A 27,116-nucleotide genomic window follows, 5' to 3' on the forward strand; every position below is an offset into this window, starting at 1 on the left:
AGTAGTTTATATTTTATATTTGCTACTAAGTAATAAACGAGTATTTAGGATGCCTAGTTAAATCTTAACAGGGCTGTAGCACCCACTCTCTATCTGCTGCTCAAGACTCAGCATCTGCCTGCTCTGAAGAACTGTCTTAGAGACAGACCAAGTCTCTTTCGCAGGACGTTCCCACCCCTCCCCCCTCCATACCTCCTGCAGCCAAATCATAGTGGCTCTAGGTCAGGGCAACTCTGAAAGTGTCTAGACACACTACCCGTGCCAGCCCTGCTCTGCCTGTGCTCCCTGCCCCTGGCACCTGCAAAGAACTGGGCCAAACCTCAACTGCACCTGAGATCATGTGGTTCTCTCCCTTTCTCAGTCTTGCTTCTTTCACTCCCTTGCCAATCTTTCCAGGAGAGCACCCCCTCAAGGAATCGCCCACACCAAATCCCTGTCTCATACCCTGCTTCTAGGAAACCCAACTTAAGACACCCAATGATAAACAACACACATACAGAAGGCTTGCATAACATTAAAAATTGTTCTAATTAAAACACCAAAGTTTGGCATCATTGAGAACCACATCTTTCCCTTAACTATCAAGTCTATGAAATCCTACATAAAGTAACAACCTTTGGATCTAGAGATAAAAGGTCCAAATCATGCCACCTGTTCTCCAGACCCTCCAGAATGCAGCCCACACACCTTCTTGTTCTTTTCTAAAGTGAAGACTCCAGCATGGATCCACTCACTATTCCCTGCCATCCTCTGCTCACATCCTCATGCCCAAAGAACCTGCCACATCCCAGTACTAACTATACCCTCTCCAATCCGATCTACTCTAATGCACAGGTCAAATCCATAATGTTTTATATATCATGTCTCATATGAAGAAGATCAATCAAGCTGCATGCTGATGTGTAGTCCTCTCCAGTAAGAGTAAATAAGCAATTCTTCATGAAATTTGCCAATCTTAAAAAAGAACATGGAGGAGTTCCCATTGTGGCTCAGTGGTTAATCTAACATCCATGAGGTTGCAGGTTCGATCCCTGGCCTTGCTCAGTGGGTTAACGATCTGGTGTTGCCGTGAGCTGTGGTGTAGGTCACAGATGTGGCTCGGATCCCGCGTTGCTGTGGCTGTGGTATAGACTGGCAGCTGCAGCTCCAACTCGACTTCTAGCCTGGGAACCTCCACATGCCACGAGTGAACGGCCCTAAAATGCAAAAAAAAAAAAAAACCACTGAAAAAATATTAACATTTCGTTCCATTCCAGACAGAATTTTCTATGACTCTATAATAAGAAATTGTTATATTATCTTCCTATTTAAGGAATATTTATATGGAATTCTATACTTGAACTTGAGTGATCACCCAGTTTGGTGACTCTTCAAAGGTTCTATTTTTAGCAGACAAATCTTTTCTACCAATTAAATTATAATGCAAAAAAAACCCCACAACAAAACAAAATTGTTCCAGGAAAGCAATAAAGGAGTCTGAGAACCAGACTCACATGCAATTCCACCTCCTTCCAACCCTCCCAGGTTCTTCCATAAATCAGCTTAGAAGCAATGCATCTAGTCCAGTCTCCTCATTTTTCAGATGACTATGAGATGAATGAAGTTATAACAGCCAGGGTCTAGGTCTCTTGATTCCCTGTAAACTACACTTTGAATCCTCATCACCAGGCTTCTTTATCTATTGATATTCAGATATCCTGTGGAAGATATCCTGTCAGTGTGCTCTTCTTTTGCAATCCTAGATATTACAAATTCTTTTTTTTTTTTGTCTTTTTGCCTTTTCTAGGGCTGCTCCTGTGGCATATGGAGGTTCCCAGGCCAGGGGTCTAATCGGAGCTGTAGCTGTCAGCCTATGCTACAGCCACAGTAACGTGGGATCCGAGCCGCGTCTGCGACCTACACCACAGCTCACGGCAATGCCAGATCGTTAACCCACTGAGCAAGGCCAGGGATCAAACCTGCAACCTCATCATTCCTAGTCAGATTCGTTAACCACTGAGCCACGACAGGAACTTCACAGATTCTTTACTTAGCTGATTTGAGGCAAAGAAGAATTTATAAATCATATTAGGTATTTACCAAAATTAAGAACTGAAGCTGGAAACTATAATTGGGTAATTTGAAAATCTATGTCATAAAAGAATCTGTGTCTTAAAGACAAAGTGCAAATGGAAAACCTTGAAATGACCTATAATTTTCAATAAAAATAAGTATATAGACTGGTATAGTATTTTATATATCATTTGGGGGCAGCTTCCCCAATCTTATGCTTCTAACAATTCAAAAATGGCAAAATGTGCAACAAAATAGGCATATTCTCACATGCTTATAACAGCATAACCTGTCATATCAATTAGGAAAATATCTGATTCACAGGGTGAAGACATTAATTCAAAAAAGGTGTTAGAAGGAATTTCTTTCTATACCTCACACTGAGGGAATGAGCATTTCTTCACAGGTGCACAACTAAGCAGAACAAGGTAAGAACAAAATATTGAGATTGAACTTCATAATCTTTAAAATCTAATGCTTTTAAGAACCATATGGTGGGTGTGGGAGGAAGACCTCCCTATTCCCTACAAAAAACAAAAATGAAACCCTAAGTTAATAATTCAGAGTAAAAAGCCTTACAAGTTAAACACGTTCTTACCAAAGAACATTGGAATATCCAACTTATCTTCTCTGTCTACTTTTCTCTTAATCATAACAATATAGACAGCATAGAGCATGGCTCCAACAAGAGACCAAATGGAACCTGTAAAAATCAATTTAATAATTTAAAGCATTTGTTCAACTCATTCAATACACACATTTAAAATCTGACAGATCCTATTTCAAGAAATGAGTATTCAAATATGAAAAGAAAAATTATAACTCATCTATATCCTTCGGGAGTACAGGAAGAAGTTGAAAGCATAAATAAACAAATGCAAAAACATTCGCCTAAATGATCTAACTGATCACTTATACATACTGTAACACCAAACTCACATAAAGTTAACACTTTGGTATTTAACTTTGAAATGCACACTTCCTATTTTCCCCTACACAGACAATTTTGACACCTGACACAGCCAAGTTAACAATACTTCCTTCCCTCTCCAAGCTGCTGTTTACATTGTTCTTCCTACTGCCATGGATCATTTTCAATATATATTTCACCACTATCTTCAAGACCCTGTTAAAGCATACTCTTTCTACCCCACTGAATTTCCATCCTACCTGTCTTCTATTTTAGATACTTTAACACTTACTATAGTTAAATATAGTATCACTTTATTCTCTAAGGGCTTCATTGTGTCAATCATATATATAGATTAAAATTAAGAACTCCCTGACAACTATAAACACATAATTTATAGTCTTTAATGTTCTAAAATATCTAACAATGTAGGACTCACAGCACATGCACAATAAATATAGATTCTCTTTATTATACTAACTCATTCTCAAAAACATTTAAGTAAGCCTTTAAAAACAGTTATAGAAGGTGCTATCTGCCAAGTAACCATATTCAATATTTTAAATATCCAAAAGTCCAATGTTGCACTAAAGCTATTTACTATTATTATGTTTATTAAACTTTTTTTTAAAAAGCAAAGGGAAAAGCCTGTCAACAAAATCACATAAAGCAAATACACACATAACAAATACATACATTGTTTTACACATGCAAAGCTGCTCTGGGTGAGACAGAGGTAAGGCAGTCCAAGTAACCAGGAATAGTTTAGAAAATACTGTTCTATTCACCAGACTTTATAAATATCTAAAGAAAGTATCCAGAAGGAAACCAATTAAGCTAGATTCTGATTATCTTTCTTTCGTTAAGCTAAGTTTTTACTGTAACAGTAACTGTTTCAGGCAAGAATCAAAAGTGAATGGCAAAATGAGCAGATCTAAGCCTGATGCACAGATTATCTGCATAGTTTCAGTATCTCCTACAAGATGCCTATCATTTACAAAGAGAAAAATTAATTACTACACTGGAGCAGCCAGAAAGTCAAGACTTTAAAATTAATGTCACTAGTAATGGGACAAATCAACACATGTGTCTTCTGATACAATGTACTTATCAGGACACAATATCACTTCTATGGTATTCTTGCCAAAAATGTACAACAAAAATTTTACCATAAGGAAATATCAAACTGAAACTGAAAGACATTCTAGAAAACAAGTGGATAGTATCCTCCAAAGAATGTTAAGACTATGAAAAGATTAAAAAAAAGAAAGACTGAGAGACAGTTCCAGAATAAAGAAAACTAAGGAGATATGACAACTAAATGCAAGAAGTGATCTTGGATGAGAAATAGAACATTAGTGTAAAAAATGGTGAAATTTGAAATCTATAGACTAAATAAAAATTATCATGATCAATGTTAATTCCTAATTTTTAAATCTGTACTATAGTCGTGTACATAGTAAGCAGTGCAGAGAATCTGGGTGAAAGCTATACGAGAATTCCATGAACTATCCTTTTCATTTTTTTTACATTATTTCCAAAGGAAAAATTTAAAAAACAAAGCCTTGTTAGTGCCCATTCTGTGTGTGTGTATGCATGTGCAGGGATGTGTGTATACATGAACATGTGTGATGATATGCACACAACTTTCCTTTTATTCTCGAAGTTCCAAATTTCTATTTTCATTAAATTTTATTTTCTTCTTAATGGCCACAACTGCAGCACATGGAAGTTGCCAGGCTAGGTGTCTAATTGGAGCTACAGCTTCTGGCCTATGCCACAGTCACAGCAACACAGGATCAGAGCTGCATCTGCGACCTACACTGCTGCATGTAGAAATGCTGGACCCTTAACCCACTGACTGAGGCCAGGGACAGACCCTACATCCTCATGAAGACAATGTCAGGTTCCTAACTCATTGATCAGGAACTCATTTTTTATTTTATTTTTTATGTTTTCTTTTTTTTTGGCTGCACCCATAGTATGTGGAAGTTCCCAGACCAGGGATGGAACCTGCACCGCAGCAGCAACCCGAACCACTACAATGATAATGCCAGATCCTTAACTCACTGAGCCACAAAAGAACTCCTCTTGTATATTCTAACATAAAGAATACAGAGTGAGATACTTACCTATTGTATCTCTTCCAGCAGACTTTTCAGATCCTGACAGGTTTACCAGCACCACACCTCCAATGCTATGGGAATAATAATCATTACCGATCAGCAAAATAATGAATTCCTTAAAAAGACTAATCTTAAAGATAAAAATTATTTACAGGTAATAAAGACTAATCTTAACTTTGGGTAAACTATCAAATAATTAATTATTTAACTAATAATATCTAATAATATTATTGGTATAACATAAATGCTGTAATAATATTAACTCATTTAATCTGCACAAAATATCCAGTATTACCTTATAAAGAACATATTATCATTATTATTATCATTACCATTTTACACATGAGAAAACTAATGCACAATGGAATGAAGTAACTTGACCAAAATCACACAACTGGAATTGAATCACAGGCAGTCTACTTCCAGAGTCCACTGTTCTTATCTGCAATGCTATCTTCTGTCTTTCAATTAGGAAAAAATTCACTAACTTGTCATTCCTCTTCCAATCTTTATATTACCTTTTTTCTAGGTAATATATATATAAACCTAGGAATGGTACTAATTTGTACTTATTAGTAAAATCAAAATTAATATTAAAACTATCTTTAAATATTTAAATAATTAAATTAATCTCATTATTTTAATGGATAAAAATAAGACAATTATAGATGTAGAGAAATCATTCTTTCATTCAATTGTTGCTTACGGAGCTAAACTTTGAGTTAAGCAATGAATAAGAGAGATGTGGTTCCTGTCCTCATGGAGCCTTATATTACTGTCTATTTCTAAGCATCGTTCTACTTTTAAGACAATGCAAAGAAAAGTTAAAAATAGGCATGAGTTTTGAACAAAGCTGAATAAACTCATTACTTCCCAAATACAAATATATTGTATTTCCCTAATGCAAAAATATGCTCAGCTAAAACACAGGCCTATCATGCAAAAGAATAATTTCCTAGTGTCTATAAATTCTTTTTATTTTCTTTTCTTTTTTTTTCTTTTTCTTTGCTTTTTAGGGCTGCACCTGCAGCATATGGAAGTTCCCAGGCTAGGGGTCTAATTGGAGCTCTAGTTGCCAGCCTATGCCACGGCCACAGCAACGTCAGATCCAAGCAGCATCCGCTACCTACACCACAGCTCATGGCAATGCCGGATCCTTAACCTACTGAGAGAGGCCAAGGATCAAACCCACAACCTCATTGATCCTAGTCAGGTTCGTTACCCACTGAGCCATGAAGGGAACTCCCGTCTCCATAAATTCTAAATGGTAAATTAGTTGGTTCAACCAGACTGCCCATGGTTCAACCAATCTGCCTTTATACCTAAGAGAGAAAAACACATAATAATAAGAGCTACCACTTAGATGACTGCCAAGGGACCAGGAAACAATCACTTTTTTGATTCATCATTTCAAACTTTAAAACAAGAGGGCAAAGCAGATGATACTATCATCATTTTGACTTCTGACTTTCTCCCTCATAAATGACATCTTCATCAAACCAACTGTGAGTAAAGCCCTATGTAAGGCCTTTGGACACAAAGAAGTTTAAAACGAGGCTTTGGCCTTCAAGGGTTTAAAATCTGATAGGGAAGACAAGCCAAACACATACAAAGTTAAATAAAAATAAAAGATTTAAATACAGTTGTTGATAATACTTATGTATTGTATTACAAATACAGTAGTGTGAAATTGCCAGATGACTTATACAGAAAATAAATGAAAGACTGAGGTTGAGACAATCAGAGAAGACTGAACATTAGAGTTCTACAAGTAGAAGTAAAAACAGAAACTTGAACAAAAGGGGGAACTTGTTTAGAAAATTGAGTGGTTGTGAGGACTAAGGTGCCACACGCAGTTAAACGTGAATGTAAGTACAAAATTTATTAAGTCCACAGTCACAAGAATGGAAATCAAAGCTGCTTTGAGGTCCTCCCTCCAGTTACTCTCCCCAGGAAGGTTTTAAAAACCAGCCAAGGATGCAATGCAGGGCTGAGTTACATAACGTTCATTTAAAATCTTCTAGCCTCATCTTTTTCTTGCCTATACAGTATATTGCAATATAAATTATCCTCTATCACTACCAGGAATGCTTTAAACACTGTATTTTTTAAGCAGCGTTAACTAGATATTACACTATAGTCTTACCTTAAAATTACAGCTAATAGTTTAGAAAGAGTAAATCTATCCCCACTGTTACTTGGAAACACTGCAGCAAGGATTAAGGTAAAAAGTCCTATGGAGAGAAAAGGATTTAAAAAAGATACTTTAGCTTAAATACTATCAAAATTATTTACCACCAACTTGACTGTTTAAATAAGTTACACACCTAACTTTTAAACTAATTTCTGTAATTTTTAAATGTCGAAGAATAAGACTGCAGTTACCCAGGCTCAACTATTCAAAGATCATACACAAAAACAGCTTCTGGAGTTCCCGTCGTGGCGTAGTGGTTAACGAATCCGACTAGGAACCATGAGGTTGCGGGTTCGGTCCCTGCCCTTGCTCAGTGGGTTAACGATCCGGCGTTGCCATGAGCTGCGGTGTAGGTTGCAGACGAGGCTCGGATCCTGCGTTGCTGTGGCTCTGGTGTAGGCCGGTGGCTACAGCTCCGATTGGACCCCTAGCCTGGGAATCTCCATATGCCGCGGGAGCGGCCCAAGAAATAGCAAAAAAAAGACCAAAAAAAAAACAAAACAAAAAAAAAACAGCTTCTAAACAAAACCACATTTCAACAATGCCGATCAAGTACAGTCCTACTTATTTTAAAACTAATGAGTTAAACTGAGCAATCAGAATAACATTCTGACCTCATCATAATCAAGCATGTGTGCTAAAGTTATTTTTACTCTGTCAAAAATACTCTTTTTATCTTCCAGATTTGGAAGGTGATTCAATTTTAAAAATAAAACACCTTTCATAGGACAAATTATAGTTCTGAAATATGCAATTACATTTAACCAAAGGGTCAAGAAAAAGATCTTTAAAAACAATATGTGAAGGGAAAGACAGCTAAAATACAAAGAGTCAGCCTATAAAACTTTTCTTTTTTGCTTTTTAAGGCTGCTCCTGTGGCATATGGAGGTTCCCAGGCTAGGGGTCTAATCAGAGCTGTAGCTGCCAGCCTATGCCACAGCCACAGCAAAGCCATACTGGAGCTGAGTCTGTGACCTACACCACAACTCAGGGCAATGCCGGATCCTTAACCCACTGAGTGAGGCCGGAGATCGAACCCGAAACCTCATGGATCTTAGTCGGATTCGTTTCCACTTCGCCATGATGGGAACTCCAGCCTATAAAACTTTAGTATACTATTGCATAGAAAATACTGTAGGAGTTCCCACTGTGACGAAGCAGAAACAAATCTGACTAGGAACCATGAGGTTGCGGGTTAGATCCCTGGCCTCGCTCAGCAGTTTAAGTATCCGGCATTGCCGTGAGCTACAGTGTAGGTCACAGACACGGCTCGGATCTGGCGTTGCTGTGGCTCTGGTGTAGGGTGACAGCTACAGCTCCGATTAGACCCCTAGCCTGGGAACCTCCATATGCCTCGGGTGCGGCCCTAAAAAGGACAAAAGACAAAAAAAAAAAAAAAAAAAAAAAAAAAAACTGTAAAGTATTGGAAGGGATATAAATAGCACAAGGCTATGGCACAAAACTGTAAAGATTAAGTTGTGGTTATAATACACTAATATATAGAAGAAAGAATGAAATAAATTTATAACAAGATAATATATGTCTATGTGTACACACACACACACATCAGAAATAGGTCTCAATTTACACCGATTTTGAAGACAAATTTCTTACCAGAAGTTGAGGACAAAATATTAACTATAGCAACTTGTGTATCTGAAAGTGCTTCTTGATATGACAGATTTGCCAAAAACCACTAAAGAAACAGAAAATAAAGTGAAACCTAATGAATATGTTTATACTTATCATTGTATTTATAGTCTCTTCCTTTTTTCTCCCCCTAAATACCATTACCATAAGAAGTTTTAAAATCTTCTTCGTACTGAAAAATCACAAGTCCCAAAAGACGACAAATATTTATATCAGACTTAAGATCCTTGCTATCCAATTTCCCTTAAGAAATTAAAATAGTTGGTTAAAAAGTAACAACTATTCGGGCTTTTTAAAAATGAGGGTAAACATAAAATCGACATTGAAATTTTCCAAGTACTGATAGTACTCTACTATCTAAATCAAATTTAAATTGGGGGAACTTCCCAAATGTTAACATACGTATAGATGAATATAGTAGAAAGAGAAATCAGTTGAACAAAGCATATCTAAGGAAATGGATGGAACTGGACAGATTGATAGACAAAAAGCTATGTTCACTTTGGAAATTTAAAAATGTCCAAGAAAATTGTGAATTTATTGGCTGTGATTGTTTCCTGGATTCTCAGTTTGGAGACTAATACAAAGATTTCTCAAAACTGTGGATTTAATAGAGGATGTTTTCCAGCTATGAGGATTTTTTTCTTCTTCCCTTTTGCTTGTCTTGCCTCCTTTGATTTAGAGACTAAGATATAAGATGATAGCTTCTAATGAGGTGTGTGTGCATGTGTGTGCGTGCGTGTGCATGCATCCAAAGTTCATTTATTTTCACTGCTACCAGATATTCTAATGCTGATGACCACAACTCATCCATTTTTCTCGATGGACACTTTTTGACTATTTCAAACAATGCTACCAAGAACATTCTAGCATATACTCCTGGGGCATATGTGCATGAGGGTCCTTAGCAGTATATACTGAGAAACAGATTGCTGGGTCAGAGTAAATAAACTCCTTTTCTGTTTTTGATGCCTCTGTTATTTAAACAGACTGAATGAATAATCATATTCTATTGGAGGATGACTTGTCTCTATTAAGAAATGAACATCTCTTGATCTCTCATTTATAGTTAAGTGAGTAGTATAATTAGCAGCTTTTTATTTCAAAGAAGTAGTACAGACACTTGATCTTAAAGCACTGCTAGAAGGTTATAGATGGTTGAGTCCAGAAGTCTCCATTCAGTTTACACTGTATTCAATGCTAAAGCCAGATGGCAAAGTGATTTTGATTCCATCTGCGCTCTTCGACTTCCTAATTTCACCTCACTACCTAAATAAGAAAATGAAGCTAGCAAATAGTAAGATGAGCAGTATCAAACGTACGTACATGGTAATATAAGCTGCAATCTGCTTGTACGCTGAAGTGAAGTGGAAGACTGCCCTTAATTATCTTTTGGAGATTTTCTATAAGGATAGATAATGCTTACTGGGTGATAGTTAGCTTTCTTGACCCACTTTCCTTACCACTTAAACACTTAAACACTATGCTCATTTTCCAAACAATCTCACTGGTCTCTGCTAATGCAAGATAAAGAAATAAAACAGATCACTCAGATGGCAGGAATTCAAAGAGCGCAACAACTAATCATCATCTCTCCCCAAACTCCATTCTCTGGTTTTCACACCCAAGGCAGCCTCATCTCAAAAGAAGATCCGTCCCAATTACCCTCCAATAAAAACGATCTTTAAAATGCTGCCTTTCATTGTTCCAAAGTTGAAGACAACCACTTACTAATAGTTAAGCTATCATAAATAACTTATATAATACTTTATTATTTACTGAGAGGTAATTCATTTTGAAATTATCACAAAAGGTATTCTGTGTAAAGACTATATGACCTAAATTGTATTTGAAAGAAAAAAATTAAAGTACCATAAGCCCAAAGGAGATAAAACAATTAAGGAAGGACTGGTAAAGACAGTAATCATTAACTCCTTTTGACTGGCACTGTCCAGTACATTAGCCACCAGCTGCATTGACTACTAAGCAACTGAAATGTAGCTAATCTGAAGTGAAATGTTTAGAAATTGAAATAAAAGCCGAAATTAAGGGAAATAGAAAGAGAAATTGAAATTCAAAATGTTAAAAAAAACAGAAATGTTCAGAAGGTGTTAGTACAAAAAAAAGAATGTAAACTATCTCATCGACGATTTTTATATCGATATGCTGAAGTGTTTATATAGTTGGTTAAATAAAAATATAATATTAAAATTAATGTTACTTGTTTCACTTTTTTTAATGTGGCTACTAAAAAGTTTAAAAATATGTATGTGACCTGCATTTGAGGCTCTCATTATATTTCTAGTGAACAACACTGCTCTAGACCTTATCTAAGTTAATCATTTTATTGTCAGATTTCTTAAAAGATACATTCCTGGAATAATATATTATTCTGACTTTCTAGAGAAATGCCTTTACTAAAGATTAAAATACTTCTCTTCTCTTGTAACATAAGGTTGATTTTTCAAAAAAAAGACTATTAAAGGTGGAAGCAACCCAAGTGTACGTCAATGGATGAATGAATAAACAAAATGTGGTATATACATGCAATGGAACATTACGCAGCCTTAAAAAGGAAAAAACCTGTGACAACATACTACAAAGATGAACCCTGAAGACACTATGTTAAGTGAAATAATCCAGTCACAAAAGGAAAAATACTATATGAATCCATTCATATGAGGTTCTCAGAGCAGTCAAATTCATAGAGACAGAAAGTAAAACAGTGGCTGTCAGGGGCTGTCAGTGGGAAAAGGAAGTTATCATTTAAGTTATAGAGTTTCAGTTTTGCAAGATGAAAAAACTGCTGATGGATGATGGTGATGGTTGCAAAACAATGTGAATGTATTTAATGCCACTGGCACACTTATAAACAGCTAAAATAGTAAATTTTATGGTATAAAGATTCTACCACAAATTTTCCAAAAGGCTATTATTACTACCAGTAAACTGCTATCCAGAATAGTGCCTTAATACAAAAGAACGTATGAAATACATTCTCTCAAGAGTTTTGAGTTAGGAAAAGTTTATTTTATCACTATAAGAGAGATACTTCCTTTTAACAGACAAGCTGTTTAACTCAGGAAGTTTCCCTTTTTTTCTTCCTGCCAATATGCCAAGAGATGAACTGTGTGCTTTCTTTAAATAGCTTTCTTTCTTTAAGTGGAGGTTTCTGATACAATCAATCCATTCCAGTCAGTATGTCCCCTATATAGACATTACCTGTTTAATTTAGCTCTTATCTTTCCCCTCCTTTTTAAACTTCTACTATATAGATCCTTTTATTGTGTTTCACCTCAAGTCTCCTTTAAAAATTAGGAGATATTGGAGTTCCCGTCGCGGCGCAGTGGTTAACGAATCTGACTAGGAACCATGAGGTTGCGGGTTCAGTCCCTGCCCTTGCTCAGTGGGTTAACGATCCAGCGTTGCCGTGAGCTGTGGTGTAGGCTGCAGACGCAGCTCAGATCCCGAGTTGCTATGGCTCTGGCGTAGGCCAGTGGCTATGGCTCCGATTAGACCCCTAGCCTGGGAATCTCCATATGCCGCAGGAGCGGCCCAAGAAATAGCAAAAAGACAAAAAAATAAAAAATAAAAATAAATAAAAATAAAAATTAGGAGATAGGGAGTTCCTGTCATGGGTCAGTGGTTAACAAATCTGACTAGGAACCATGAGGTTACAGGTTCAATCCCTAGCCTCTCTCAGTGGGTTAAGGATCTGGCATTGCCATGAGCTGTGGTGTAGGTCGCAGATGCGGCTCAGGTCTGGAGTTGCTGTGGCTCTGGCATAGGCCAGCGGCTACAGCTCTGATTAGACCCCTAGCCTGGGAACCTCCATATGCCGAGGGAGCAGTCCTAGAAAAGACAAAAAAAAAAAAAAGGCACTGAAATTCATTTTTAAAATTGTAAATCAGAGTTTTCACTAACTCAGACAAGTCATCTACTCCCAGATTAGCCCAAAATAATATTTTCTTTGCTGTATAAATAATCTATGTGAAACATAAAGCACATTTTAGTTCTTTAGTAAAGTAACTGAGAAGCTATAAACAGTATTTTAAGGAATTCTGAAAAAACGTTTACACTGAGTACTTGTAAATATTTGACATTTATATGAATTCAATATAAAACTGCAAGAGCATTTATTTGAAGAAATCAATGCAATCAATGAAAACTCTTATCTGGATATTTATTAGCACTTGTATATATCATAGCATAAAATAACTCTATTAATTATTCTGACCATGAGGCAATGCCAAATTCTAAATATGTATGAGGAGTTGTAGTATTTCCCGAATTCCTTTAGCTGTGACTAGTATTTATTAACTTTAATACTCTAATTCCCCAATGATGGCAGGTAACAGAATTTAAAGTCATGATTAAGCAATCTAATAGTCTCATATCTCAATTGTATATTGTTGGTACATATACTGTCTTAAAATTCAAATTCCAAATATATATTAAAGAGAATACTTACAACAAAGCAAAAAAAAAAGCTAATTTTTGCTACTTGAGTTGCAGTAAGTTTCCCCACAGTTTTGAATAAGGATTCTTGCTCTTTCACAGTAGGATATGACATGCGAGACAACTTAGCTTCCAATGCGTGGCTTGACGGAAGCTGTCGAATCTCCATGATGTTACTAAACCTTACACGAGACTTTTTGGGAGCTTAAAAAGAAAGTATAGTACAAAATCATTAAATGTTTTCTCCTGCATCCAACAAAAAGCCACAAGTTTTAATTTACTGATAAATGCATATTATTTAATCCATCTATAATCATACCTGTACTGTCAAAAACACTCAGTTACATTATTACATGGGACAGCTCTGCTCATTGACAATGGTTAAGAGAAAAAAATGTTTCCATCTGTAAAAATTTTAAAGGTTTTAAAATGAGACCAATATTTAAACAAAGTTTCTGCAATTGTGTATAAACACAACTGCCCGGTTCAGGATTATAGTATGATTACTATTTTGGCATTTATAGTAAAAGTTTATTTGGATTTTTCCTCATTGATACCCAATTTATGAGAATTATTTTCCTGCTCAAGCATGTGCAACATTCTTCTGTAGATCCATTCCTTGCAAGAGAATATTATGGATAAATACTCTGCCATACATTGAAACTAGCATTCCTTCCCATATTCACAGAACCAGCAAAACTCCCATAATTTGCTACCAAGGTCTTTGATGGTCTGGTTGAAGAGGACATTGTTCGTTTAAAAATACATATACATGGAGTTCCCATCATGGTACAGCGGAAACGAATCTGACTAGGAACCATGAGGTTGTGGGTTCGATCCCTGGCCTCACTCAGTGGATTGAGGATCTGGCATTGCCGTGAGCTGTGGTGTAGGTCACAGGCGTGGCTTGGATCTGGTGTTGCTGTGGCTCTGGCATAGGTGAGTGGCTGCAGCTCCGATTAGACCCCTAGCCTGGGAACCGCCATATGCCACAGGTGTGGCCCTAAAGAGACAAACACACACACACACACACACACACGCACACACACACACATAATAACACCACAGAGACAGAGATTTCTGGTATTTGGAAATTATTTCTATTGAAATAATAAAAACTTCCAGTCAAACTTCCGGAAGACTATAGGCTGACCCAACACCACATGAACGGAAGAACTGCCACGTAATCCCAGACAACCCACAGAATCACTATGTTCTGGAATGGCTTAAATGCAGCTAAAATTTCCACCCATTTCCAAGTAATGAAATTCTAAGTTTTGCTTACCTTTTTCAGTATCAATATTTGTGTTCTCAGGTTTTTCACTGGGAAGGTCATGAAATTTCACAGGAACATACAGAGGTTCACTCTGGAATGTAGCACAACAGAAACAAATATCAACAAGTATAAGAGCCAATATACTAGCTAAATTTAAATGGTTGGTATATAGACACAGATACCACCCCAAACAGGGCTGGCTGTTCACCACCACGTTCATACAGCATAATTTTCCCAAAATGCATTTTCAAGACTTTAAGAGGGGAGTTCCCGTCATGGCTTAGTGGAAATGAATCTGACTAGTATCCATGAGGATGCGGGTTAGATCCTTGGCTTCACTCAGTGGGTTAAGGATCCAGTGTTGCTGTGAGCTGTGTTGTCGGCCGCAGATTCAGCTCATGTCCCCGAGTTGCTGTGGCTGTGGTGCTACAGCTCTGACTGGACCCCTAGCCTGGGAGCCTCCATATGCTGTTGTGCAGCCTTCAAAAGACCAAAAAAAAAAAAAGACTTATAAAAGAAACTCAAATGATCCACCCAGATACAAATGAATCAGCTAAAAGTTTAGAGTAATCAAAACAGCATTGGCATATTATGATGTAATATTTGATGTCATTAAAAATAGATCTCTCCTAGCTAACAGATTATCTTCCATTCCTTTTACTCTTAACAAATACATATTGAGCTCTTACTATGTATGTCAGGTGCTGTTCTAGGTCCTGGGGGTACAAGGGTGAATAGAGACCAAAATCTCTGTCCTCAATGATCAGGTAGGCTAAGGGGAAGGCAGACAATGAAGGAGAATCACATATATAATGTGTGTATAAATTCGCCAAATTGTCTCCCCTTAAGATTCAACTAAAACTCAAAATTCCTAAAAACCTTTATTAGATTAGTAGATAAGAAAAAAACAGCTACCTCTGATAAGGTAGTCCTCACAACTTTATAAAATGGTATTTTAAAGGAACTTTTCTACAAGCTCAGATATAAGAAAATCAAGTGATAGACAAGAGAATTAAAGCCAGGTTTGTCTGTCTGATCGGGCACTAAAAGCCTACTTTTTTAAGTGGTTCTAAATCCCTCACTGCTTTGGCAAGTGTTCTTCAGATGATCTGTGTTTAAGGCAGAATTCACCAACAAAACTGTTTCTTAAATTAATATAAAATATTTCTTTGATTTATCTTTAACTTTTGATAAAGAACTCTGCCAATGAAAAATATCTAGTAAATGAAATAATATGATTTGGAAATAGAGTCTTTGTTGCATTGAACTTTTCATTATAGTATCTATCCCAGAATAATCTGATACGTCCATCTTAGAGATAATAATAAAAATTAGTAGAAGAGTAGGCTGCCATCTCAACTATCTTCTATACTCATAGAGACAACTAATATTAGTCTTGTTGATACTTAAGATCCCAGAGAAAAGAAATGACATTTTCTCTAAGCTTCATAAATCCCTTCATAGTACCTGGTAACTTACTTTACATGCAACTGCAGTTCTAAAATCCAAACAAAAAAACTGTACTGTCAATAAGGTCACCAATCTAGTGCTTCATAAGTTGGTATTAAATTTTAGAGTAACTTTAAAATTTTTCTCAGATAGAATACTACATTTGGAGTAATACATTTTAAAGAAATTCCTTAGTGATGATCTATAAAGAAGAGATTTTTACATGCTATCTCTCCAACAAGATTATAAATGCTTAAATTAAGTGACTATACTAATTCCTTCATATGCTTGATTGTCTGTCTCCGCCCCTTCCCAAACATACACTCTCAAACACTAAGCTGTATTTGGAGAGTTCAGAACACATGCTTAACACATAGTAAATGCTCTTTAAAAACTGTGTAATAAAATGAATTAATAATCTGCTTATAGAGTCTCAGTGTCAATGTATTTGTTTCTAAGTGATAATAACAATGAAAATGAAGTGACAAAGTTGGTAAGAAATAAAGGACAAAGGACTTCCTTTACTATTTTTACTCCTTACTAATTTCCTCTTTCCTTCTCTCCCCAGAGGTGGCCGAATTGCTTACTTCCAGGCCCCAGGTAGCCCTAAAGAAAGAAAGTGCCAAATTACAACTCTCAAGGAGAGCACCCAACATTGAGATATATCTTTATCTTAATATAGCTGTGGTGCTATTAAAGCTATTTTAGTCCTTCCCACCATGGTCAACTCCAGCCAGTCTCTTCCTGACTAGAAAAGAAACACTTACCAAAGAACTATTCATAGTTGTATCTGTTGTACAAGCAGCAAAGTAACCTTCAGCATCTGCAAACTAGAAATAATAAGACAAATGATTCAATTAAACTCATGTTATAAAGTAGAACTAGTGTGAGTCAAGCTCAAAGGAATAGAGCCAAAAATCCAGGGTAGACCTATAAGAGTATAATCATTATTCATGACAATAGCAGCTAATGCCAAGTACTCAAACATGCAAAGTAAGTATTATCATCTTCATTTTATTGATGAAGAAACTGAGGCTAAGGGATTTCATCTAAGCAACAGACCAGGATTAAAACCCAATTTAAGCTAACTCTGAAACTTATGCCCTTTTCACAATATTATTACAACATTTCAGATAAGTAGGAAGAGAATGGGTAGGTTAGTGAAAAAGACAAATAACATCTTAGTATTTTCATGATAATAGCGTTAATCTCAAGAACACTTTAAGTGGATTTCAGGGACTGGACCACACTTTTAGAACCACTGTGCTAGTGTTGTGTAAGCATGCTTTTTTTCATATTCACAGCCACCCTCTCATGCTTAAAGTCTAAAAAGGTTAAATAACTTGCTCAGGATCACACAATCAGCAAATGACAGAAGAAGATCCAAACACCAGAACCCAACCTCTTAAAAAGCCCTGACAGGAGTTCCCTTGTGATGCAGCAAGTTAAGGATCTAGCATTGTCACTGCAGCAGCTTGGGTCACTGTTCTGGTGCGGGTTCCATCCCTAACCAGGAACTTCCACATGCCGTGGGCATGGCCAAAAAAGAAAAGTTGTAGTAATACTAAGTTACACAGAAAGTTGTCTGTGATATCCTGTTAAATACAAAAGGCAAGTAATAAAATAGGACACAGCAATACAATTTCATTTTTGTATTGTTAAAGTAAAATAAAAATACACATATGTAAAAGAATGGCAGTATATACGCCAAAATGCTGTCAGTGATTATTCTTTGAATGGTAGAATTTATTATTTTCTTTGTTTTGTCCTTCTATATTTTCTAAACTTTTGACAATGCACATTTATTAATACACATATAACATATTCCTACATGTAATACTACAATGAATATGCATTTCCATAATGTAGAGAGATTAATTTTACAAAGTAAAAAAATATATTCATATTTTGGTCAGTTTTTGTGCACATGAGTATACATTTCTAGTCTTTACCTCAAAAAATATTATTGCTAAGTCTGTGACAAAAATGTAAGGACTATATTTGTCAAGAATGTACTCACTTAAAACAAAAAGGAGTTCCCTTGTGGTGAAGTGGGTTAAAGATCTGACATTGTCGCTGCAGTGGCCTGGGTCACTGCTGTGGCACGGGATCAATCCCTGGCATGGGAACATCTACTCGTTAGCTAAGATAAATGAAAAGGATTAATAGGGGCAGAAAGTAAAGTAGTGGTTACCAAAGGCTGGGGGAAGGAAGGCATGGGAGTTATAATTTAATGGGTACAGAGTTTTTGCCTGGGATGACGAAAAATTTCTGGAGATGGATAATGCTAATGGCTGCACAGCGAAGTGAATGTGCTTAATGTCACTGAACTGAACCAGACATTTTTAAATGGTTAAAACAGTAAATTTTATGTTATATATATTTGATTGCAATAAAAAATAGGGGAAAAGAAAAAATGACTAAAGTGGTAAATATAATGTTATGTATATTTTACCATAATTTTAAAAAGGGAAAGGATTAAGAGACAGTTTTATATTTTTCATTCTCAAAAATCCAGTTTCTACCTCTATAAATCATTACATAAACTGCCATTTCTTTCAACACTTACAAATAAGCATGTTATGTCACATTAATGAAAGAATATTATTTGATTAGCTAAACATCTGAAATATGCCCTGAAATAAGTTACTTTCATCTTAACATATAAACTTTGAATTATTTTTCTTCTACAATCAACTGTGCAACTAAATTAGATGCTATTCATCTAGTCTGCAAATGACCCAAGACCCTAGATATTCTTCTTATCCCTTCCCTTCGTCCTCATCTCCACATTAATTGATCTGGGTTAGTTCAATAATTTTTAACAACTCAGAGGATGTCAAGAGGTAAAGGAAATAAAGTAACTAAGTACCTTTGATTTCCCAGATATTCTGATGCCAAATTGATTAGAAAAATAAATTTTAAAGTTTGTTAAATAAAGCAGGTTTTTCTTATATTTTCTTACCTTTCTTATATGTTCACTCATTTAATTGAACAACTTAAAATTTGACTATTCTTCAAGAAATTAATACTTAAAAAAAATTTACCCCCTCTCCAACAAACATTTAGAAATTTAAAACTTACAAAAGCAGCGTGCTTTCCTCGAAATCCCCTTGTACACTGTTGTCTCCATGGCTTCCAAATAATAAAGCCCAAAAGATACAGAACAAACATAGATGTTTTTGCAAAGGTACTGAAGAATGGTTTGTTGTACTGAGTAAAAACATACTGTAGAGAAAAAGTTACATAAACTCTGAGACAATTTTAAAACTTATTACTCATTTCCAATAAAATAAGGCTACTATACATGATTTTTAACTTAGATCCAAAGGGATTATAAAAATATTTTGAATTTATCTCTGAATATTGTATTTGTCTTACATGCAAAGGATAGTATTTCCAAACAAAGCAGGAACAACTTGCAAAAACAATTTTGTTCAGCATTCATTGAAAACCTACTATGCAATAGTACCTACACTAGGAGGTAAAAAAAAGCAAGACAGGCTTTCCCGAGAGGAGATATACAGATAGAGACACAGATGTAGATACAGATATAGATAGGAAGAATATACAGTATAATGTGCTAACACCATAAAAGGGGGAATACAAGGTACCATGGGAGTATCAAAGAAAGACAGACCATTTTAAAGATTATAGAAGTTTCCCAAAAGAACCTATTCTTGATCTGTATCTGAAGGGCTGACTATCAGCTCAAACAGAAGAAACAGCATAATGCAAGGCAATGAAACAGAATAGGGAATGAAGAAAATTGCATAAAAATTGCATGAAATTGCATGTTATTAGGAAGTTATACAAAAACCTGTAATCATCACCATTTTTTTCTGTTTGACTTTTTTTATTGAAGTATAATTGATTTATAATGCATTAGTTTCAGGTGTATAGCAAAGGGATTCAGTTTTAATACCTATATATTTATATAGACATATTTTTATATATATTCTCTTAAAGATTTTTTTCCTTCTATGGGTTATTACAAAATATTGAATATAGTTCCCTGTGCCATACAGTTAGGTTCCTCTAATCATTACTTAAATTGGAAATATCAGGATAAACTCATAATTTTTGTTTAAAAAAAAATCCTAGCTATGTGCGCTGAAAAGGCCTAGAAAAAAATAATACAGAAGGAATAAGTGTCTCCCTATGATGATCTGTACTATCATGCACTTAAAAAAAAAAAAAAATGGGTCCTTGAAAAGTGGTCAAATTCAAGTATGTAGGAGGAAACACATGAGATGAGTCTGGGACATCTTGTGTCAGAAAGCAAACAAGATATTAAAGATTCATGGGGTCACTCTGAAAGGACACTAGAGCCAATTTATAGGGGTTCCCACTGGCCAAAGACAGGACAGTTCAATCGTCAAAAGGGATAATAACCACAATTGTCTGAAATACATCAAACATACAAAAATCCATAAATGTATAATGACACTCAAAAAATCCTCAATGGTACTTCCAGAAGTTGCTAGGGAACATTAATCTAAAATGAATAAAGGAAAAGATTCATCCAACCATTCCTATATGAATCATGTTTCAGGATAACCAAATAGTAGTTGTGGAAAAGTTCTCCTTAAAGAATTTCAGCTAATAAGTGCAGATGGAATGATCCTTAGAAAAATCACCATTTTACAATCTTTAATGAAATACTCTATCTGGACAATAATCATACAGATATTCAATTACTACCTAAAGACTGATGAGGAACTTACAGCGCTCAAATTGGTATCACTCAAAGTAAGACTTAAAGCCATTATGGGCCTTATGTTGTGATGTCAAAGGAAGTACTCAATACCACCACAGCACTTTTTCCTAAAATCTGAACCTAAATCAAGACTATATCTAACTACCATTTTATAGGAAATAAGAGAGAAAAGGGAGCAATTCAAATGACAACTCAAGAAAATAATTAAGCCAAACCCAAAATGTGTGTGTTGTGGAATGAATGTCTGCATCCCCTCAAAATTCATCTGTTAAAATCCTGACCCTCACTGTGATGGTACGAGGAAGTGGGCGGCTGTAGGGTGAACTGGGTCACCAGGGTGAATCATGAATAACATTAGTGCAAATAAGAAAAGAGACCCCAGAGAGCTCTCCTGCCCTGTCTGCTTTGTGAGAACACAGTGAGAAGCCAGCCATCTAAGAACCAGGAAGGGGTTCACACTAGATTTCAAATCTGCCAGTGTCTTGATCTTGCATTTTCCAGTCTACAGAAAAAGTGATCTAATTTCTCTAACAAATCAAAAAAGTAGAGGAATATAATTAAGGACCAAAAGTGACTCAAAAGTTCCAACAAATGCAATATGTGATCGTTGTTTAGATCCTACCCTAAAAAGATGTCCTTGACACAAACCGAGAAAATCTGATAGACTGTGTATTAGAGGATTTTAATTTTGTGAGATATGTTAATGGCATGTTGATTATATTTTAAAAATCAAAAGACCTTTTCAGTTTGAAATGAATATGAAAGAATTTATAGGTGAAATGACAAGTGGCTAGAATATGTTTTAAACACTGCGAGAAAAAAATCTTTGGGGAGGGGTTATAAGATTGGCAAAATTTGATAACTGTTAAAGGTAAGTGATGGGAACATGAGGTTCCATTTTACCATTCTCTCTCTCTACTTTATATATGTCAGAAAGTTTCTATAATAAAAAAGGTTGCTTCTTAATTTTGAAATACACAATATATCTCAAAAGTCTGATGAGCATATTTGGGTGAGGAATTAGATGCATTACATATGCTCCTGGATAACAAAATTATACAATATCCTCTTATTAACAGACTACTTTTTTCAAAAACAGGGAAAAGTTTGTCATTGGGTTTTTGCCTTTTGGTTTTTGGTTTTTGTTTTTTTTCCTTTGCTTAAATATGGATTGTTAAATTATAATTTAATCAGGTGGTCTTTTGTCCTAAATTTTATTACATGATAAATAAAAGCCAAACTATTTATTTAAAACTAAAATAAAATTTAAAAGATAAACTTATTTCCCTGTCAAGATTAAAGAGATTTCTTTGTGGCTAAACTTCAGAATGTTAATCTAAAAAAAAAAAGGTTGTTGAACAGTGAAAAATAAATGGCCTATTGTATTCCAGAGCCTAATTCCAAAAAGGCTAAAAAATTTATTAATTTATTGGATACAATGTCAAGGTCAACTCTTACTTAGCTACGATCAGAGATGACCAGCAGTAACAAACTGCTTCTTTTGACATTTAAGTTCATTTTATGAATGCCAGTCTTCCTTTTGCCTTAAGACAGTAATATGTAAACAGAAATGCAATAATTTCTGAAAATAAGGTTTTACAGGGATCATTAACCAAGAAAATAAAATAACTAAACAAGTAGAAAGAAAAACTCAAAATACATTACTACCCATAGTTCATCAATAAAAAAAAAAAAATTAACTAAAGGCAATCACTGTTTATGGAGACTTCACAATAACATCTGAATTACCAAACATATAAATGTACATGCACCCATGTATGTGTACAACAGTGACCTGAACATGAAAAACTCATATCACTTTCATTCACCTGTCCAAAAGCATTCTCACTTTTCTACCAAAGGGTGCCAAATGGTTTTGCATCCTAGATTGCTGTTCCACTAGAAAATAATATTTATAAAGAAAGAAATTGTGGGATGGATTGGGAACTTGGGGTTAATAGATGCAAATTATTGCCTTTGGAATGGTTAAGCAATGAGATCTGCTGTATAGCACTGGGAACTATGTCTAATCACTTATGTTGGAGCATGATAATGTGAGAAACAAGAATCTATACATGTATGTGTAACCGGGTCACCATGCTGTACAGTAGAAAATTGACAGAACACTGTAAACCAGCTATAATGGCAAAAATAAAAATCATTATAAATAAAAAAAGAAATTAAGAAAATAACAAACACCCACAAATATTAAAAAAATATGCATGCATCTCATCTTCTAAACTCCCTAAAAAATATAAGAAAACTGAAAAAACAGAGTATCCTTTCCATTTTAATTTGAACTGCAACTAATTTGTTATCAAAGAAAACAAAATTCAACAATACTCAAAATACTGCTTTAAGTAAGCATGAGAGCTAGTGATACAGAACATCATTCCTAGATGAGAATTACATACCGAAGTAAGTTCTGAGGATGCGACCCATATCACATCAACAAGTAGAAGAATAACAATCCCTAGGGCCAGTCGCCTGCGCTGAGTGAAACCACTGCTCTGGGAATTCATTCGATTCATGATAAATACACACACCATTTGCAGTCTGTTTTTAGAAAACACAGATCACATTAGAGGGGATTTTAAAAAAATTTTTTTAAATTATAAAAGCAAGAAAAGTAGTATAACAGAAACATCCAACATTTGTTAAGCTAATATTCAATTTGAAAGTCATCCAGTAAGTGAAAGGTATGGAATTTACCTTAGTTTAAAGGCCTTTCTGAGATCTTCAAAAGCAATGCCAGAAAACTTGGCAGATCTGAGTCTAAACGGAGGTGAAGAACTCAGCGCACCTGAAAACAACCACAAAATGATGCTTATGAAAACATCAACCACTCAACTATAAGATTCATAAGATCATTTTTACTCTTCACTTTCAAAATAAACACAAATGAAAGAAGAATATCAAAGTATATTAAATATAATTGACACTTTTCTCTAGACTTTCTTATCCAATAAACATCTCAAATTAAACTCAGAGAAGAAATTGGTAAAGGGAAGGGGGGGAGGCATACTCAACAAAGGGCATCTTTATGAATAGTTAACTACTGAAAAACAGCTTCGAGTTTCATAAATCCGCCTTCCTCGCCACTCTCTCCAGAGTTATCCACTCCGGGGATACTGTCTAGCCACGCACCTGTTTCTAAGTGTATTTTCTGTCCCTGATCTCGAGTGCAATTGGGTGATATGAGAGGAAGTGATTTGTTGTTGTGAGTCTTCGGACCAGAGGCGGGGGGCGTTTCCAAACACCTCACGTGGTAAAAGGGAAAGGATCCTCCAGGCTTCCCCACCCACCCCTGTCACAGTGTCTACTTATTTTAGATCACAACAATCATTCACGAAGTGGTGAGAAAACAGCTGTTAAAGGGAATCTTCCTTTTTCGGAGGAAAAAGAAAAGTTAAGCCAAGGGACGCCTCCCCAGGGAAGATTAAAGCCCCGAAGCGGCGGCGCACAAGTAGCTTCCTCAACTGCCAGAGTCGGGACCCAGCTCCGGCACCCCGTCAGCCTCCCCCTCGCCCCGCCCCAGACACCAAAGAACATCTGCTGGCTCCGAAGGGCCGGAGCTGTCCGTGGGGCCTCCGTCCTGGCTTCGGCTCTGGGTGATTTCGCGGCCCTCCCCCGGCTACCTACCCGGCCTTCCTGCCCCGGGATGGCGTCGTGGAGGCACCATGAGCGGACCCTGCCCGGACCCGCCGCCTCCCAGGGCCACGGCCGCGGCCTCGGACTCAGAGAGCTGTCGTGGCGCCCGACATTGCGCTGCGCTGGCGGCCCAGTCCCTGAAGCCGCGGTGCCCCTCGGGGCGAGGCTGCCAATGCCACCCTACCCCGCTCGGCCCGGGAGGGCGGGGAGCGGGCGAAGGTTAGGAACCGCGCAGGCAGCGATGGCCGCGTTGGCCGGGAGCTGGACCCTGGCCCCGGCCCCGCCCCCGGCCTGCCCGCCAGCCCGCCCTGGCCACGCCCCCCCGGCCGAGGTCGGTGGCGCGCGGGTTACGTCACGGCGGCGCGACGGCGGGCGGCGGGAGTGTACTCCCGTAGGGTGACTTGGCATCGCTAAACCGACTGCTGCCAGGTGCCGAACATTGAGCGAAGAGACTCAACTGCGACGGCGGAGTTAGGAAGGAAGGGAAGGAGGGCGCGGTGGAAGTAGAAGCGGGCGTGGGTTGCTGGAGCGGAGCGAGGGATCCGGGAGGTGGTGGAGCCTCCAGATGGCCCCGTACTAGAGCGACAACTAGCAGCCCCTTTTCTTACAGTTTGGCCAGGAAACTGCATATTCCTTTCCCGAGGAGAGGACTAAAATGCAAAGAGGCTTAGGGGAACTTATGCTTTCTGGAAACGTTTGCATGTAAACTAGATACCAGCCCCCTAGAAGTAGAAGCTGTGTCCCTAGGGCAAGCTACTTCACCTCCCTGGCCCTCAGTTTCCTCATCTGAAAGTGGGCATAATTATAGTATTGTCTCATTTTTTATATACATTTCAAGTTTACATGATTATACAGATGTGAAGGGATTATATAATTCATGGCACATAGAATTTAACAAATGTTTAATAATTACTAAAATGTATAGGTTTTTTTAAATCATCTTTTGAATATCCTGTAAGAAAAAAGGCGTGGCCAGCGTCCTGAATCCTATTTAAAAACGAAAACGAGACTAAAAGGTTTTGTAATTTAACGGAGTTGTCTACTATAGCGCATTTGTAACATCTTTATGAGGTGGTGCAAAGAAATTAATTTTCTTTCTTTTTTTTTTTTTTTTTGTCTGTTTACGGCCTCACCGGAGGCACATGGAGGTTCCCAGGCGAGGGGTCCAGAATAGGAACTACAGCTGCTGGCCTGTGCCACAGCAATGCGGGATCTGAGCCCAGCCTTTAACCTATGCCAAAGTTCACTGTAAGGCTGGATCCTTAACCCACAGAGTGAGGCCAGGAATTGAACCTGCTTCTTCATGGATGCTAGTCAGATTTGTTTCCGCTGAGCCACCACAGGAATTCCAGAAATTAAATTTTCTTCTGTAGTCACAATGTAGTGCATTTCTTATCTTTTAAATCTGTTGTTTTATTAAAATTGAATATATGTTCAAATACTAGTAACGTAATACCAACAGACATTTTTGTGTGTGTTGATTTAGTCAATTCCTTATAAAGTTATTAGCATCAAGCTCCTTTAATAATTATTCAGAAATCTGTCGTGCAGAGTAGAAAAATCTTAACCATTTACTTAAAATTGCTATGTAGAGGATATTTGATTGCAGACATTAATCAAATTATTCCAGTTCCTGCTTTATTCTTTTTTTTCATTAACTTTCTTTAGGGTGTCAGGCTCATAATATGCTTAAAATTTTTTTTTTTGCTACATTTATGATAGATAGACTGGAAAAAAAAAAAAGCATTATGGATTTCTCCTGAGATCTGCAAGAGTCAGGAAAATTAGGTTCTAATTCTTAATCTGACCCGAATTTGTTGTGTAATTTTGAGAGTTATTATTCTCTCTTGTGTCTCAATTTTCCATCTATTAAGTATGCTGACCTGTTTTTAGTTAGATAATGCAAATGTAAGTACTTTATAAATGTGTACAAGTTACTATTATTACCACTTGTTTCCAGAGCATCTGAAGAAGGACAGTGCCTCTAGTCCTAGGTTAATCTTCCATTAACATTTTCCCCTGCACACTCTGAAGGAAATTCCATTCCTCCTAGTCAACAGGCCTTGATGTGGTTTCTGTGCTGTGGCACTATCCTGACTTCAGGCATCTTTCTTTTGTCTCCATGTAACTTGCCCAAGGCCAAGTCTTCAGTTACTTCAAAGTATTAGAAAACTGCTTTCTGATATAACTTTAATTCTTATCTCTAAGTGATTAAGTCTTTAAAATTGTATCTTTACCGTTCCCTCCCTACTAAATCTCAACTGGCTACATTTTTAAGTATAAATTCCACAGGAACAAGGATATTTGTCCTCCACTATATCCTTAGCACCTAGAATAGTGCCTAACACAGAATTAGGAGTCAATATTTGTTGAGTGAACATTGTACCTTGATCTTGACCTTTTTAAGCCTGTTTTCTTTCTCATATCTTCATTTCAGTTGACGCCATTATTTTCATAGTCTCACAGGCTTAAGATTGCTCTTTCATTTTTATTAATTTCCTTTTTACTCTTCAAAGATTTTTATGACATCTTTTCAGTAGTAGACCCTAAAGATTGATCAGTTATTAAGTCTGACACCTAAAAAAAAAAATCTAGAGACTAATTTCCTATGTAAGTAGTTATGTCACAGC

General features: G+C 36.6%; 1 protein-coding gene across 2 annotated transcripts in view; it reads right to left on the reverse strand.

Moving 5' to 3' along the window:
* The window catches only part of SLC35F5 (solute carrier family 35 member F5), a 47,331-nt gene extending 22,518 nt beyond the window's left edge, over positions 1-24,813 (reverse strand). The window contains exons 1-11 of one of the 2 annotated variants that reach the window (XR_002338988.1): positions 24,478-24,813; positions 23,548-23,638; positions 23,250-23,391; positions 19,200-19,343; positions 16,883-16,945; positions 14,676-14,757; positions 13,404-13,594; positions 8,897-8,978; positions 7,235-7,322; positions 5,095-5,159; positions 2,651-2,755 (exon numbers count right to left, since the gene is read on the reverse strand). Coding sequence is in view for 1 of the 2 variants with exons in the window: in NM_001243692.1 (NP_001230621.1) it covers positions 2,651-2,755; positions 5,095-5,159; positions 7,235-7,322; positions 8,897-8,978; positions 13,404-13,594; positions 14,676-14,757; positions 16,883-16,945; positions 19,200-19,343; positions 23,250-23,391; positions 23,548-23,638; positions 24,478-24,517 (1,093 nt within the window). In the remaining variant the exon portion in view is untranslated. The remainder of the gene's footprint in view (positions 1-2,650; positions 2,756-5,094; positions 5,160-7,234; positions 7,323-8,896; positions 8,979-13,403; positions 13,595-14,675; positions 14,758-16,882; positions 16,946-19,199; positions 19,344-23,249; positions 23,392-23,547; positions 23,639-24,477) is intronic. The other variant, NM_001243692.1, reaches the window with a different exon arrangement.

The sequence above is a fragment of the Sus scrofa genome, chromosome 15 (assembly GCF_000003025.6).
Source record: "Sus scrofa isolate TJ Tabasco breed Duroc chromosome 15, Sscrofa11.1, whole genome shotgun sequence".
Lineage (NCBI taxonomy): Eukaryota > Metazoa > Chordata > Mammalia > Artiodactyla > Suidae > Sus > Sus scrofa.